A 17,091-nucleotide genomic window follows, 5' to 3' on the forward strand; every position below is an offset into this window, starting at 1 on the left:
GCTGGGCCGAGAAATTGGTCGGACGGCTCCTGGAAGTAGGCTGAGGTCCTTTCAGGCAGAGAACTCCAGGCCTTGGATACCCAGAGCACCGCTCAGGGTGCAGTTTTCAGGGCCCTGAGTGCAGCATCTTCACCCTGCTAACTCGGGTGCCTGTGGAGTGGGGTGTGGCTAGGAGGAGCCGGAGTGGGGTGTGGGAGACATCCTCGGCCACTGTGTGGGCCTGGGCCCTCAGGAGGGCAGCCTGGGACTGGAGTCGTGCGGACGTGGGCCGAGCCTTGGCTGCACAGCTCGCCCACTGTGTGTTCTAGGACGGGCACCCGGCCCCCGGGTCTGCGTCCCCACCCGCCTCGTGCGGGCAGCATCCTTGGTGCAAGTGGAGGTGAGAAATAAACTCACTGATCTCTGAATACGGCAGTGGGGCAGCTGCAGCCTGAGACAACCCCACTCCTCAGCAGCCTCGGCTGAGTTTCTCACCCCCAGCGCCTCTGTCTCCCTGTCGGGGAAGCAGGAATGATGACAGCAGCTACCCCACAGGCTCGCCATGAGGATGAAACGAAGGAGATGCAGGAAGCGCTCAGAATCATTCCGGGCTCCAATGCACTGAGCTCCGAAGTGTGCAGCCCAGGCCTGCGAAGGGACCCCGGCAACAGAAACAGGGTCTCCTCTGCCAACTGAACGCGGCCGGGCCCCCACAAATAAACAGAACACAGCGCTCCCTTCCCGAGCCCACAGGTGGAAGAGCAGCTCACCCGGCTGCGCCGTGCCCTGCGTGACCCCGGGAAGGCCGGTGAGCCCCCCCACACCCGCTCCTCCTGGCCTTTGGGCAGCCCAGAGGGACAGCAGGGGGCATCTCTGCAGGCTCCAGATGGAGATGCCCATTCAGGCCCCGCCACCTGGTGCCCAGGGTTCAGCCCAGGCCTGGTCTGTCCTGGTCCAGAGCCCCGCGGGCGCCCTGGGCACCCCGGTCCCCTCCTCAGCCTCTGCCGCACATCCGCAGCACGCGGGCTGCTCCTGTCTGGTCCTTGCAGGCTGCCTCTTCCTCTGCCCCAAGACCTGGCGTGGCTCCCGCTGCTGTTCTCCTGGGCAGCACCCTTGGGCTGGGCTTCGTGCACGGCGCCCACCCCTGCCCCTGTGCGGCTCACGTGAAGCCGGGAGCTTGACCTCAGGGCTCACCCTGTGTGCGGTGTGCCGCAGACCCAGGCACGTGCTTACCAACGTGTCCACCGGGCCAATGAGTGAACAATGGCGGCGGCGGCCATGGGCACAGGCACCGTCCTCGAGACACGTGACTGCCACCTGCTGGTGCCTCACGGTCGTACAGGCCTTGGTACAGCGTCCAACCTGCACAGCCACCCGCCCTGGGCTGCCTTCTCCCCATCCAGAGCACTTTGCGGTGCACCAGCACCACCCAGGCAGCTCAGCCCTGACGTGGCCTCGTCTTCTTGCTTTGCCCACCTCTGGAATGTTTACTGCGGGGCCTGGCTGATGACGAGGCCGAGGCAAGGGTCAGGCGGTCCATCCGCCTGCCTGGCCCAGAGTCAGCAGCCTGTCTCCTGATGGGCCACACAGACTGCGGCCTCCTGGCCGGCGCTCATTCAGGCCCAGCCGCCTCTGAACAGCTCTGCCTGGCAGCGGGGCGGGAGGCTGGTGTGGAATTCCAGATGCCCTGCGGGCTGGGCCTGCTGCCTTGGTCCCTGAGGCTGTGTGACCTCAGGCAGAACAGACAGGCCCTCTGTGCCGGCGGGCTTTGTCTCCGAGCTGCCTCCTCCCGGGCCTATTCTGCTTACTCCGCCTCGGCCATCAATCACGTGGGGCGCAGCCGTGGGTTCCTGCCGTCTCCGTGGGTGGTCTTGTTTTAGAGCCACATCGAGGCCTCAGGAAGGAGAAACTGCAACACTGCTGGGGGGCGGGGGCCTAGGACTGAGCGGGCCTGCTGGGTGGGGAGGGGTGGGGGCTGCAGCTGGGGCAGGAGAGAAACCGGCACCCATGGCCCCCAGTGCCCACCCCGGGCTCGTGCACTGGTCTGTCCTGGACGCGGCGCCCCGGCTGTGCCCTTCGGGTAGGGTGGCTGGGGGCCCCCACTGGGCAGGGATGGAAGCAAAACGCTCCCTTCCAGAGTTTTCTGCGTCACATGCTGTGTCAGCTGCGCATCTGTGGTCTGGACAGAGGCAGGGAGATGGACACTGGACCACGCAGAGCACTGCTAAGGGCAGACACACCCAGGCCTCTTGTTAGCAAGATAAGCGGGGGTCACGTGGTAAATGCAGGCCCTTGGAACTCAGAGGGCCCAGGATCTGATTCCAGCTCCACCCTCTGCTCCGGGGAGCTGTTCACCCTGCTCCTTGTTACTGCCAGACGGAGGGCTGTCCAGAGTGGGGCACCCCTCAGGAGACCCTCTGGGACCTCGGTCCTGGCCTTGGACAGCAATAAAGGGTGTGTCTGCACCCTCTTCCCGGTTCACGTAACTTCCCCACTGCTGGTCTAATCACCTGGGGGTGGGGAAGGCAGACAGGTCCTGCCCCGGTGGACCTTACACACTTACAGAAAGCATGGACCGTGAAGGAAGCGCACAGACCGCAGCAACCGGGGGCGAGATGTGGGGAGCAGGGAGGTCTTGCTCCTGTAGTCACAGAAGGCTTCGCTGAAAGACCCTGCACTGATGCTGACGCACACCTGGTATGCACAGAGCTGTGGGTCCAAGCAACACGACGTGGAGACCACACATGGCGCGTCTCAGGGCTCTCGCAGGAGGGACAAGCAGGTAAACAGACGATAGCCCACACACTGGCCCCAGCCAGCCTGCAAGTCGGGAGCTGCTGTCCCCAGGTGGGCATGGGGCACATGGTGACCGGCTTCCCTGAGGCACAGAGCCGGAGCCCTGGGCAGCACAGCAGGCTGGACACCTGAGGGGCGACTGTGGAGCAGCCAGAGTGGGGACACGGAGCTCCCCTCCGACGTGGTCAGGAGGTTAAATGAACCCCCGGGAGCTGCTGAGAAGGTGCTGGGGAGGGGACTGCCTGCTGGCGGGCTGCAGGAGGTTGCCTTACATCCCCAGTGAAGAAGCAGCGGGCACTGCTGCCCTGAGGGATAGGTCCTCCTGTCCAGCTCTGCCACCTAGTCTGACCTCAAACAGAGGTCAACCTCTTAAGCCCAGTCTCCTCCTGTGTGAAAGTAAGGACATTACTATATCCACCGCTCAGACCTTGTGAAGGACATCTCTGACACACGGAGATGTTTAACTCACGTTCGTCTCCTCCCTTCTCCCACTCACCATGATGGGAAAAGATCTAGGGGCCCTTGAGTGTGTCCCGGGGAGGTGACAGGTCAATTCCTCTCTAGGAAGGCTCTGCTCGTGTCCAGCGTGAAGCCTGTGACCTTCCTCCCCACCACAGACCTTCAGGGTAAACACAGCCCCGAGTCACCCACGCCTTGTAACCATGGAGGACAGGGCAGAAACTCATCTCCTGGTCGCTTCCGCTCCCCTGTCCGGACACAGCACGGTGTCACCTGGTTTCTGCAATGTCGAGAGGTCCACAGCCTTCACACTGCCCAGGTAAATCGCTCCCTCAGCAACCACCCGCTGAGCATCTAGGGAGGGCCAGCTTGGGAAGATGCCTGAAAGGTAGTTCAGACGAAGGTGCTAAGGACCCCCACCCAAATGGGCTGTGGGGGACACCAGGACGATGACAGGCTGTGTGACAGCGAGCATCGGCCTGAGACTCGGGGCGGTGAGATGGGCGTGTACAGGAGGAAAAGCCGAGCACCTCTCCATCTGTCCCTCACTGCCCATTCATTTCTGCTCTTTCCTACACTTCTTACCCACCTGTTATCCATCTACCCGTCCACCTCCATCCGTCCACTTGTCCTTCCTCCACCCATTCAAACAATTATCCATCTGTCTATCCATCTGTCCATCCACCCAGTTGTCCAACCAGCCAGCCATTCATTGCTAAGAGCTAAGCGCTGTGCAAGGTCCCCTGAAATTGCTCTAAACAAAACAGAGCCCCCCCCAAACAAAAACACAGAATGGCATTTACATGCTAGCTGGAAGATGCAGGCTGTTCTTCCCCAGAAGAGGAAACAGACCGAGTATTTACCCTGGCTCCTGTCTCTTACATCAGAAGTTGCCAACTGGTAGACGTCCTGGAGACCACAGTCTTACTCTGTTGGGATGAAATTGTACTTTTACTTTGAAGCCCTATGATTCTTACACAAAATCCTGGCTTCCCTGGACTGTCAGTGGCTCAGTCCCACCTGGGCCCGCTTCCTGCATGGCACAGGCTCGCAGGGGCCTGCAGGGCACCTTCAGTGGGGCATGCTCTGCCCCCAGCACACACCCCTGCTCCCTGTTACTCTGCAGCCCAAACCAAGTGGCCCATGCCATTTGTCCTGGGGCCTGTGCTCGGCTGTCTTGCAGCAGGGACGAGCTCTCCACCTGCCCTTGCCACCACCCAGCGCGGCCCCTTCGTCCTCAAGCCCTCCTGAAGACAGCAGCGAGTGCACAGAAAACCCCCAGGAAGGCCACGCCCTGTCTGCCCACCCTGGGAGCCCAGAGGGAGGGCAGGAGGGGGCAGGAGCCTGGCCCCTTCTCCCCGCCAGTGCGGCAGGCTCCTGCAGGCCCGGTGGGCGAGAGACGTGCGCTAAGGAGGCTGGCATGCGCCCCGGGGATCCTGCTTCCCTGCGCGGCCTAGAGGCAGCTCACGCTGCTGCGCAGCTCCTGTGCGCACAGGTTGCTGGGGGGCTGGGCCATGGAGGATGAGGGACCTTGTGTAGGCGGGTCGGCCAAACCGCCCGGAAGAGGGCGAGGCCAGGGCATGGCGGCAAGCGGACACGAGGTCGGAAGGGAGAAAGGAAAGAGCTCCGGGTCCCAGCCTCCTCCAGGGCCCGAGGGACGGCGCTCAGTGCTGTTTAGGGAGCTGAAACAGGTCTCCCTCACTCTCCCCACCTGCCTCAGCCGCAGGAGCCGCCCCTTGGAAGGCACGTGGAGCAAGTCCTCCAACCTGGTGGCTTCTGGACGCGGGGCTTCCTCACGGCACAAGGTGGGGACATGTCCCACTGGGACGTTCCGGTCCTGCTGTCCAAACCACTCCTCCACGCGCCTCTGTGCAGATGCGCCCGAGCCGCCCTCCTGAACGCGGGCTTGTGGGACAGGACGCGTTCCAGGAACGGGGAGTGGGACAAGCCTCGCTTATTCTTCCCCAAGAACTGGACTTTTGAGCAGAGAGGAGCGAGACTGACAGCAACGGGAGTGAGTCACGCTGGGACCGCCGGGCCTCCGGCCACCAGAGCCCGCAGCAGCTGGCCGGCCTCGCTGAGGCTCGGTCTGCACGCGTGCCTCTGCCCCCAGGAGCCTCCCCCGAGTTTCCAGTGAATCCAATACTGCCTAGTTGGCCAAGGTATTTTTTTCTCAAGCAGAACACTCTCCGCACAGCAGAGGACGTGTTGCGGGAGAATGCACCCCACCCTGACGGAGGGTCTTTGGGAACCAGGGTCTTGGCCCCTCCTCGGTGTCCTGTGAGGAGACAGAGGCCTCGAGAGGACAGCGCCTCCTTTCCCTGAGGCCCCACCGCATCCGCCACGTCCCTTAGGAAGGCGGCAAGGAGAGGGCTTTCTCCCACAGCCCAGCCCAGGCACTTCCCCCAGATTTCCTCGCCCTTTCTAGGGTGATGCTCCCCCCAAGACGCTGCTGGGCGGGGTAACGGCCCTGTAGTGCCCCCCCTCCCTCTCTCTCTGTGGGCTGAGAGGACGCGCAGGGCGCCGGCCCTGGATTGGACGGCTGCGGACCTCACGGAGCGGGGTCAGCACTTGAAAAATTCCTCAAGTCAAAGGGCTTGGGGCTTGGGTGCCGCACAAGGCCCTCACTGTGTGCGCACATTGTCCCCCTGATAAAAGGGGCCGGGCCTGGGAAAGCGGCGCCGTCTCCGGGCGACTGGGCAGGCGGCTGGGGAATGCCAGGCCCTCCCCGCCCCCAGGCACCAGGGCTCAGGGAGGGGCACTGCCAGGAGGGACAGCCATGCCAGGTGACTGGGTGGCATGTTTGGGTCAAGGAATGAGGCAGACGGTGCAGTGACAAACACCCATCTCTCCCAGAAAGCCCCCTCTGCCCCGAGCAGGCAGGGCCGCCGCTGTCTGAGGAGAGCAGAAGGGCGGGAGGTGGTGGTGCAGGCAGGACGGTCCTCAGAGCAGTGGCTTCAACAGAACATGTGTGTCTCTGTCGGCCTGTCCTGACACCAGGGGGAGGGGACAGCTTGCACCTCCGCGAGTGACCGCCAGCCTGCCAGGCCCCAGACGCCCCCTCCAGGGCTTCTGGATGGCGGCCCTCAGGCACAGCCAGCTGCGGGAGGGGCCTGCCAAGTGGCTTCCGTCCCCTGGCTCCCAGGACTGGGACAGTCACAGGCAATTAGCAACTGCAACTAATCGCTAATAACAGCACCATTTTGGGGCCTCTAGTGTCAGAGCCATGCAGCAGCACCACGCGTGACCCTCGCCCACGTGGACCCCTAAGAGTGTCCCTTAGGACACAGCCCCGAGCCTGCTCACAGCCGAGGGCCAGGAGGGTCACGGCGGCACCAGCCCAAGGTCACGGACCTGAGAGGACCACTGTCCCCGGGCTGTCGGGCTCGAGATGGTCCTCCCGCCGTGCCACCCCTGGTGACGCGGGCCTCCCGACAGCGGGCAGCTGCCCTCTGAGAACAGTGCCAATCAGGGGACCGAGTTCGGCTCCCAGGCAGAAAGCTAGGGGCTCAGAGGCCAATCTGACAACGGCTTTTCAGAACTGCGCCCCGTAAAAAGCTGAAGGACACTCAGCTAAATTCCGATTTCCAGTGAACCACGGATCATTGTGCGCGGGAAGCGCTTGCATCCACCGCTGAGCCCCAGCTGGTGCTGGTGCGTTTACCCGCGGGACCGGACAGCCCCACCGCAAACCCTGCGGGGACACCCGCTCCCAGCTCACACCGCCACCACCACCCCTGCGGCACAGACGAGGCAGAAGGTCTTCCTGGTTACTGTGGGCCGGCAAGACCGCTGCCTGTCCCGGGGGAGTGAGTCCAGGCTGTCCTGTGGTCCTCAGAGCAGCCTGGCCGCTCCAGGGGGGCCGGGCCCTGAGTGTGGTCAGCAGAGGAAGGAAGGGGCTCAGGAGCAGCACAGGAGGCACCGGGCGCTTCCGGGACCCCAGGGCAACCGAGGGTCCCACAACGGACTCCCCCGGGGCCCCCTCAAGCCGGAGCTCTCCCACGCTGTAACGGCCTTGCTCAGGCATCTGTTCAGTCACCAACAACGCCCGTCTGTCCCAGCTTATCAGGTGCCAGCCCCGCACTGACGCTAGGACGCGATGGCCGAGCGGGGCAGGCACAGCCTCTGCCCTTGGGAGGTTGTGTTGGAAGCAGGACCTGGTCACACACGCGTGTGAGAGAGGACGGAGGCCACTGTGGCCACCCCAGAGCGTCAGTGGTGACATTAGGGTCCCGCTTCACAAGGGGAGAAACTGAGGCTCAGGCAGGAAAGCAGCCGGCCAGGAGCACAGAGCGGAGAGCAGCAGAGTGGGGCCCTGGGCTCCGTGCCACCCTCAACCCTGCATTCACTCCGTTCCTCCTCTTTCCTGCTCTGACTTTCTCAGGAACCACCTGTGACATGTGCTGGGAAATTGCACCTTTAATATCAAACACAGGAAAAGAACAGAAAAGGCCCTGCCTGCTTTACAAGGGGGGAAATATTCCTCCTGCGCACAAAGACAATTTCTACAACAGGTTCCACTGGCTGGCTAGGCTGAGACAGGAGGGTTTTCTCTGGGCTCCTGGCCAGGGCGGGCCTGGTTCTGGCGGGCACTCTCGTCTGCGGATCTGCTGGATCCTGTGCGTGGCCCCTGGGCTGGGTGTGGGGTCCTGCCACCTCACGTGCTGTCGGATATGGGTGGGCTCCAGGTGGGAATTAGGAGACAGGAGAGGACATGATGCCCAGGCCTGAGCCAGCCCCAGCCCCAGACCCGTTTAAACGTGGGGCCTGAGCCTCACTTTCCTTATTTGTAAAAGAACGGCCTTGCTCACTCCCTCTGGTTACTAGTTCCGTTTCAGGGCATCAGCGGTACCATGTCTGCCCGTGGAAAGCGCAGAGGACGCCACGCCGTAGTGGTGGGGCAGAGCCTGACCTAGGCAGCCACAGGCGCCCCTCCTGCCTGTGTCCGTGAGCCTTGGCCCCACACGCGCAGCAGGCCGTGCGGCCCCAGGCGGCCCGGCAGGGCCCAGCGCTGTGCCGTGGCCTCTCCTCGTGGCTGGGTCGTGGGCAGTTCCGCGACTCTGTGCTCCGCTTCTTCTCCTGCAGAGCGGGCCAAGCCAGCGAAGGGAAGTGTGGGGAGCAGAGCCTGCGGGAGAGCCCTGACCTCAGCACGGCGACCTCGGGGCGCGCGGTGCAGGCGCCTAGCACGGCCTCCCTGACTTCCTGCTGAATCGAGGGGACAAGAGCACAGAAGGGGTTCAAGTGTACCCCGAGGCCAGCCCACCGCCGCCCGCCACTCACTGAGGGGACACGCCGGCTCCCGGGTCCCACGCAGCCCCAGCCATCTCCCCACGCCATCATCCGCCCTGCTTTACACGGGGCCCGGGATCTCCTCCGGGTGGGCAGCTGCAGCGCTGCCGGGGACCAGGCAGCCCACCGTGCGGTGACGCTGTGGAGATGCACTCAGGTGCGGGCCCACGGCGGCCTCGGCTGGGGCACCGGGGTGGCCAGGGGCAGGGAAGTCTGAAACCAAGGCAACCTCTGCGCTTCTCTCCTCCGAGTACGAGAAAAGGAACCGTGGAAGAGGTTGGGGAAGGCAGGGCAACGGAGCGGCGGATGACGGTGGGGATGGAATCCAGACACTGGGGAAAGGCCTCACTCAGGCTGCAGGAGAGGGACTGGGCGCGGAGGCCCCGAGGCACCAAGGCCGAGCTGCTCTCGCCCTGCTCCGCCCAGGCCCCAGATGCCCTGGGGAGAGGACAGCGCCCCCCAACCTCCTCTATCTTCAAGGATTTGGATAGAAAATCGACCTGGGGTTTTGGCACCCTCTACAGCAATAGTGAAAATGTCCCTTCCCTTTTCTGTCCTAACAATCTCCAACATCGGCCACGGGTGGCTGTGGTACCCTGCTAAGCAAAGGGCCGAGATCCGCACCCAGCCAAAGCCAGACAGGAATCTGGCCTGGGCTGCGCCCCAGGAAGAGCGGCTTCAGGACCACTGCACACATCACAAGTCACCCCGCTGGACCGGCCCGGAGACAGCGACAAGGGCGTGTGCAGAAGGAAAGCAGTCTCTTGGGCGCCAGGGCCGTGAGGGAAAGGGGGACAGGACCCGTCCCACAACTCAGCGGCCGCGTCCTGCAGCCCCCGGGCACTGTGTCTGAGGTCACTCGAGGGATGTGTGACCAGCACCGCGGCGGGTGTGTGTCAGAGCGGAGGCAGAGCCTGTGCAGGCCGCACAGGGAGGGAACAGGACGTGCACGGAGTGGAGGCGAGGGTGTGCTGGAAGGGAGGTGAAGTGGGCGGTGTGGGGTACGGGCTGGGTGGAGTAAGTCGAAGCTGATTTAGGGTTCAGAAAGAGGACACGTGGAGGGGACGATGGGAGGGAGCTGGGGGCCAGGGCGAGGCTGGCCCTCGTGAGGCGGCTGGCAAACTCTAGGCAAGAGAACCAGGGCCGAAGCTGGGGGTGGAAGGAGGCTGAGCTCAAGCACCGAGCGTCAGTCTTCATTCTGCAGGCCTTCGGGGGCCCGGCGCTCTGCGACCCCTTCAGATGTGCAGCCCTTCTTCTGGGGAGAAGGCTTAGAGAGACCCTCAGAAGGTGCAGGATCCTCCGCAGGTCCAAGGCCCTGCCTGCTGAGCCAAGCGGGGTGGGGGAGGGCTGGCACGTCCTCCCTGGCCCCCGAGGACGTCTATGCTGCAGGACCCCAGAGGGAGAAGCGGTGACAGAGTCCTGTTGGGGCGGGAAGGGCAGCGAAGGGGCCACTGCCACATGGGGCGTGGCGGTGTGGGTTCACTCTGAGTGCAGCCTGGCTCACCGCCCGCCCCATCATCTCCAAGGGGAAGAAAGGGACCTGGCGAGCGGCTTCTCTCTTCTGGAGACCGTTCCCACTGGACAGTGGGGAGGGGGCTGCCAAAGGACCCTGGGCAGCGGGGCTGGCCTGCCACCTGCTGGCTGCTTGGGTTGTCAGGACTGAGAGTCACCCACCCACCGGTGGCAGCTGGAAGGTACTGGGACTCAGGGAAGCGGGGAGTCCGTGGACTCCAGCACGGAGCTCCGTGAGAGCAGCAGCAGCCCGTGACAGGAGCCCCGTCACACACAGCCAAGGAATTCAGAGCCACCTGCCGGCTCAGTTCCGATCCCAGCTTCCTCTTATCTAGCAGGGGGCCAGGACGCCCAGACAGTAAGACCTAATTACGGCGCGGGCACGCGACGTGTGACAAAATATACCGAGACCCCTCGGCCACGACTGACCCAGTGTGCACCGCCGAAGACTTACTCACACTCTGGTCGTTCCAGCGCCCGGTCCCACGCCCTGAGCCCCAGCCCTGAGCCTCCCCCGACACCACACAGGCAGAGACAGAGATCAACCAGCCCACCGCAGCCCCGGAGCTGGCCAGGAAGGTGAGCAGCGGGGATCCCCATGCTGCGGGCCAACGCTGCCCACGGGCCCAGGCTCAGGCTCCCAGGTGCTGCACAGGGCTGCTGTCTGTATGGTTAAGTCACAAGGGAAGGTCGCAGCCGCCTGAAGCAATGCTCGGACGCAACTAGGCAGCACCTTCCCGTCTACTGACCACACTGAGCACTTCCGTATTAGTTACTTACGTATGAGACAGGTGCTGTGTTCAGATGCAGCCGCTTCCACAGGCCGGGCAGCCCCCATGGGGTAGAGACGGGCTTCAAAGCCAGGCAGCCCGGCTAGGGCGTCTCATTGTCAGCCACGGCCCCATACTACTGTTTATTAAGCTCCACCTCCATACGGGAAGCAGCGTTCTCAACAAATAATGGAGGGAGAGATAATACATTCTGCAGAGAATGTTCAACGTCAAAGTCAAACGCTGGGTGAAGGAGAAACAAGGGCTCAGGGGCCCCGCAGCTACTGACAAGCAGACAGACGGGCAGGGCCACCGCAGGGCATGAGCACCGGGGAGCACGACCCGCGCAGACAGCAGGCCCCACACCGGGCCCGAGGGTGTACCCCGCCCCCACGCGCGCAGGTACACAAGGCCTCGTGACCAGGCTCTGGGCAACAAGCAGCACCGAAGACTCTCACACGCACCAGGACGGAGGCGAGCGTTACACCACCCTGCTAAACCCGAGGGAGTCCAGCAGAGAAGCGAGGACGCCGACATCTGAACCCGCCGGCCACACTCCCTGCTCACTGGACACTGAGGCAGACAGCTCTGCTCCAGAGCACAGGCTCCGTCACCCTGAGGAGTCAACGCTCCAGGGATGGAGGCTGGTGAGCACCATGTGGGGTAACAGCACCTGCATGCACAGTTCACCCGCGTAGCTTGCATGCCCCAAGTGCCAACAGACAGTGTGGCAGCCCCGGAGACGCATGTATGTGCAACCTGGTCCCCTGGCCCGGCCGTTCTGTGCGTCCAATCTGTGAGGTCTTCTGCCCTGCAGGTGATACTTCCACATCTGCACAGGCGGGCTCGGGTCCTGACCCACACATTCTGAGTGCAGACGGACTAACGGTACGGATCACAATGCAGTCTCCAAAGCGGGGTGGCTAACGGCACCTGTAACCCAGCGGCGCCTCTGCAGCACACCAGCCCGAGTGCCTACCTTTGCATTGACCCGTGCCCTGGAACCACCTTCAGGGTGACTCTGGGGAGCTGGACACACGCTCCAACCTCTTCCCCAGGATGCCTCTGCCCGGGAGCGTTGGGAAGGGGTTGGAAAGCACAGCCCCGCTGCCACCCCAGGTTAACCCGCCAGGCTCCTGAGGCAGCGGGCTGCAGGGGCAGGCCCCGGAGAGGACCATGGGCCTGCGTGACCTCCCACCGCACAACGGCTTCATTCCGGGAGGCGTGGAGGCGGCTGAGGTGGAAAGAGGATCTGTGGCCATCTCTGTTCCAGTGTGAGCCTTGTAGGACACAGCCCTCTCGGGGGCTCTGGCAGGGCCCATTTCAGACCCCTCACGACCCACAGCCCTGGACAAGCACTCAGAGCGGCGCGACCTGGGCTGTCACAGCCTTGCTTTGCTCAGGTCGGGCTCGGCTGCCCAAGTGCTGCGCACACTTCCCGCCACCACTGCGGGCCTCAGTGCGCAGGCGAGGGACGTGCACCTGCGAGTGACAGCTACCCGGGGCGTGTCACTTCCACCCCTGAAGCCCTGTCTGAAGCACCAAGCGTCTGAGCGCTGTCCCCTGTCCCAGCCAGGGTGCGAGGACCAAGGCGTGGCACCTGCGACTTCCTGCTCACCAGTCCGTGTGGGCGTCATCAATCACCAGCAGGACCCTGGGCCTCTGCACGACAGGCACGGAGGGCCCTGCAGGCTCCACGGGCCCTGCGGCGGCCTGCGCTGACGCGGACGGCTTCATGGCGCCCGAGAAGGAGCTGAAGAGGCTGGACCCCGGGGAGGAGAAGGAGGCAGCCAGGGGCTGCGTGTGCCTCCGCTCCGTGGCCGGGGATGCGGGGGAGCTGGTGGAGCTGTCTGGGCGCTGCAGGTCTGGCATGTAGCCGTTGGGCAGGTTGGCCACGAAGCTGCTGTCGGAGAGGCGTCGCCGGAGGAAGTTCATGGCTGCGGATGGATGGTGGGGACGGACGGCGTGTGCTGACTGGGACGTGTCCAGGTGAGGCTGGGGAGCGGCGGCCAGGCCACAGGCCGGCGGAGGAGCCGGGATCAAGCACGCCGGGGGCGGCTGCAGCGGAATTCTCCTACCTGTTGGAAACAAGCCAAGAGGCACATTAGTGGCACCAGCCTCGCCCCTGGCAGCGCGCACAAAGCTCTTCTTGGCCCCGGCGGTGGTAATGGAAATCGGGGCATCCTTTTGGAAGGGACTTTGGCACTGTGTGTTCAAACCGTACCCTTTCAACCCAAAATTTCCATTTTCTGGAATTCTAACCCGTGGAAAGAATCTGTTACAGGAAAAAGCCCCAAGCACAAGCGTGTTGATCACAGCAGTATTTACACTAGCAAAACCCTGCAAAGTAGCTCAGCATTCGACCGCAGGATGACGAATAAATAAACCGCAGCAGGCCACTCAATGAGGCCTTTGTAGCTATTTAAAGGAGAGTGTGAAAGAAGGGTTTTTAGTACAGAAAAAATTCTCACGTTGTGATGTTAAATAACAAACGCCACGATACAAAATTGTAGGTGTGGAAGGGCTGCCACTATGCAAAAGCTGAAATAACTCCGGAAACAAACCTGAACCTTAGCAGCGATCCCATACTGGCGGTGTGGTCACGCGCCTTCTCCCACCTCCTGCTCCCCGGCGGGGTGCGTGTGAGCAGACTGGGGCGTGCTCCCCACGTTCCGCAGAGAGTCCAACATGGGGTAGAGGATTTCCAGAGGAGGCTTTGGGAGGCAACTGGGTTAAACGGGTCCCAAGACCGGGGCCCCGTGGAGGGAGCGGTGCTCCAAGGTGAGGAGGCCCGGGGAGCTCACCCGTCCCGCACTGTGCAGCCCTCCTGGAGCCCTCAGCTGAGCCCCCCACCCCGCCTGCAGCCTGCCAGCCGTGGGGAACACGGCAACTGGGCAGACTGATACAATATCTGCCTTTCTGAACAGAGGAAAAGTGCGCTTTAACAGACTCAAATTGTTTCAGATCAAAATATCCCACTGAGAGCAAAAACTGTTTAAACCAGAGCATCAGATCACATATTTTGTTCAGACTATTTTGTATTTTTATTGCAGTACAAGTTAGAGTAAGCACACGGCTCACAACTGTCCAATTCTGCGTTTTGGTAAATGCACTTAGTACCTCTGCCGCTTCACAAAGTTCTCTTGCGCCCCCTTCTGGTCAACCCACGCCCCCCGCCCCCCAGGAAACAATTCTGAAGCGTGACTTCCTTTGTGAATTTTACCCACTCTTCAGCTCCAGGAAAACGTCAGCATATTTCTCATTGTTAATGACTTCTTGCCAGCCACATAATCATTTTGGGACTCATGTATGGTTCATGTATCAACAGCCATCCTTTTTGTTTTGTTTTGCTTTTTTGAGACAAGGTCTCGCTATGCAGGTCAGGCTGACCTTGAACTCACTATGTAGCCCAGGCTTTTCTCAAACTTGCGGTGATCCTCCTGCCTCAGCCTCCCAAGTGCTGGGATTACAGGCTGTGCCACCGTGCCTGACTAGTCATTCTACTCATGAATCAGAAGATCACTGGTGGATACGCTGTAATATGCTCCGGAGTTCACATCTGGAACGTTTCCAGGTGTGCAGCATTAGGATTGGAGTTGCTGTAAGGATGTTTTGCTGAGGTATGTTGTGGAGAAAGATGGATAAATGGGAAGGTGGATAAACAGATCCATCTTTGCTCCAGGAAACACCTAAGTGTGAATTGCTGGGTCACAGGCTAAGTGGACCTTAACCTCAATAAGCAGAAGTCAGGAAGCTCTGAGGGGCCTGTGAGTGCCCCTCGCTAACTCTCGGCTGTGGCCTCTCTTTCCTCCTAGCCGGTCGTCAGGGTCAGTGCAGCACACTGTGTCTTAAGCTTATTTTCTTGGACATTGGAGGAGGCTGGACACCTTTCACGCGTGTCTTGGCCATTAATGTCTTTCTACGTAGTGTCCATTTAAGTCTCTGGCCTAGTTTTAAAAGCTTATCTTTTTATTACTGATGGTAGGAGTGCTTTATACATCCTGGATGCAAATCCTCTGAAAGATGTGTGTGCTATCAACATTTTCTACCCGTCTGCACTTCCTGCTGCATTCTTTTCATGAGCAGAGTTTGACAGAATAAAATAACTGTTTGAAAAGTAACTTGTGTGCACACCTATAATTCCAGCACCTGAGAGGCTGAGGCAGGAGGATTGTTGTGAGTCTGAGGCCAGCTTGGGTTACAAAGTGAGCTCAAGGCCAGCCTGAACTGCATAGTGAAATCCTATCTCAAAAAAAAGAAAAAGAAGTAGGTTGTTTACTTGCGATAAAAGCTTCCAATAAGAAAAATAATTATACCATAGGATGAGGTCACATTTCCATATTTTGGGTACTAGGAATATTTTAAATATACTTTGGTATATATATCTGTACACAATGTTTAAATAACCACATAAAATCAAAACCATCTGTTTTGATAAACAGAAACATTTAATTTTGTAAACTTTTGAGTTTTCAAATTTTTATTCATGGTTAATATTTTGGCATCTATGGTTAAAAATTCTTGGCCGAATCCTAGGTCCCAGTCACGTAGTCCTATGGGTTCTTCTTGAAGCTTTCTGCTCTGGTCCTCTCGTTGTCCATCGTCTGTCCCTCTTTGGTCTCTGAGCAGGGTGGGATGGTTACGAAGTCCATGCTTTGCATTCGGGCAGCCAGGATGCAGCACCTTTTGTGCGAATGCTTTTCTCCTGCCGCACTGCGCTAGCGGTTCTGTTGGCCGCAAGGCGCCGTGTGGTGTAGATCTATCTCTCCCACTCACATCAGCATGGCTATTGTGGCTATACCACAAGTTTTACAAATCGGTGAAACTGAATCCTCCAAATTAGATTTTCTTCCCCAAGGTTGTCTTGGGTTTTCTTGTGTACAAACCTCGCTTGTACACAAGGTCTGTGGCAGCACTGCCGAGGACTGTGGAGAAGCCACGGTTTACAGTGGCACCGACAACTCAGCAAAGCCGTTTCCCACCTCACGAACGTGGTAGAGCCTTCACTCACTGTCTTTAGTTTCCTCCAGAAATGTTTTATGATTCTCAATATACAGGTCTTACACTCTGTTAAATTTATTCCTAACAGTTATTTGGTGGTTATTTCTTTGACTGGTTTTTTAAAATGACACTTCTCAAAATTTCACAGTGTTTGCTGCTAACCTAGTGTTATGTGGGTTTCATACTAACATGCTACATATGTTCAAGTTTGTTTCTGCTAGCTGCTTACAGTTTCTTTAAGAGTCTCTATTTAAATAGTCACCTTGTTTACCAATACAGATAGCTTCCCTTTGTCCTTTGCAAGCTTAACGTTCTCACTTTGTTCTTGTCTTCTACTCCTCTAGCTAGAACGTCCAGGAGTGGATGGAAGTGGTGAAAACAGACAACTTGCCTTCCCAGCAATGTCAGTGTAGCAGAAAATGCCCCCCCGCCACCCCCCCAGCATACTTCCGTGTCTGTTAGTTGCCCAGGTAAAAGTTCCTGTTGCTTTTGTTTCTTAGAGACGGCTGGTCACGGTGATGCGCAGCTGCTCACTGTGATGCACATTGTAAGAATCAGTCAAAGACAGACCAGCACTCCGCTTCTGTGCTTCCGGCTTGCAAACTCCATCTACACCCTAGGCCACCAGTATCAGGGCCTGATACTTTGGGAGTGATCCTGGTCAGTGCCCTTCGACGTAAATAAGCCTGCCTGCAAATCCTGGGGTTTCTGCTCAGTGTGGCATTAGGAGGGAAGCATTCCACGTCTGACCATCACCACGGTGCTAGGGTTGCTTGTGCAGCCACACTTTCTCATGCGGGGGCCATTTCCCCGTGCTCCGTGGTGGGTGTGCATTTCATCAAGAATGGGTTTGAGTTTGCTAGTGGTTGTCTAAATCTGCTGTGAGGAGTATACATTTAAAGCATCATGGATTAGCTTAGTGTCGTAAACTGCACTGACTGATTTTGAAAGGTTAAGCCAAGTTTCTATTCCTGGGATTAACCCCACTTGCTCACAGTGAACTGCCCTTTTTACATATGGGTGGATTCAAACTGAAAATGTTTTCTGAGGGTTCTACGTCCATATCTATGACACAAAACATTGGTCTGTAATTCTCTCTGTTAGCAAAGTCTCTGTCAGCTTTTGATACCAAGTAACTGGCGATTTTACAAAATATACTGAGAAGTGTTTCTTCCTTTTACATTTTCTGAAAGAATTTGGGTAATATTGGTATTTTTTTTTTCTTAAATTATTGGTAGAATTTAAGTCAAAGCATCAGGGATTGGTTTTTCTTGGTGGGAAAGTT

At 59.5% G+C, this 17,091-nt stretch overlaps 1 protein-coding gene across 3 annotated transcripts in view; it reads right to left on the reverse strand.

Moving 5' to 3' along the window:
- The window catches only part of Syn3 (synapsin III), a 312,814-nt gene that overhangs the window by 269,305 nt on the left and 26,418 nt on the right, over positions 1 to 17,091 (reverse strand). For all 3 annotated transcript variants that reach the window (XM_005374650.1, XM_013519163.1, XM_005374651.2), the window contains exon 2: positions 12,424 to 12,883. In XM_005374650.1, the coding sequence (XP_005374707.1) occupies positions 12,424 to 12,740 (317 nt within the window). In that variant the 5' untranslated portion in view covers positions 12,741 to 12,883. The remainder of the gene's footprint in view (positions 1 to 12,423; positions 12,884 to 17,091) is intronic.

This window comes from Chinchilla lanigera, unplaced genomic scaffold (genome assembly GCF_000276665.1).
Source record: "Chinchilla lanigera isolate Chin_1 unplaced genomic scaffold, ChiLan1.0 scaffold00004, whole genome shotgun sequence".
Classification (NCBI taxonomy): Eukaryota; Metazoa; Chordata; class Mammalia; order Rodentia; family Chinchillidae; genus Chinchilla; species Chinchilla lanigera.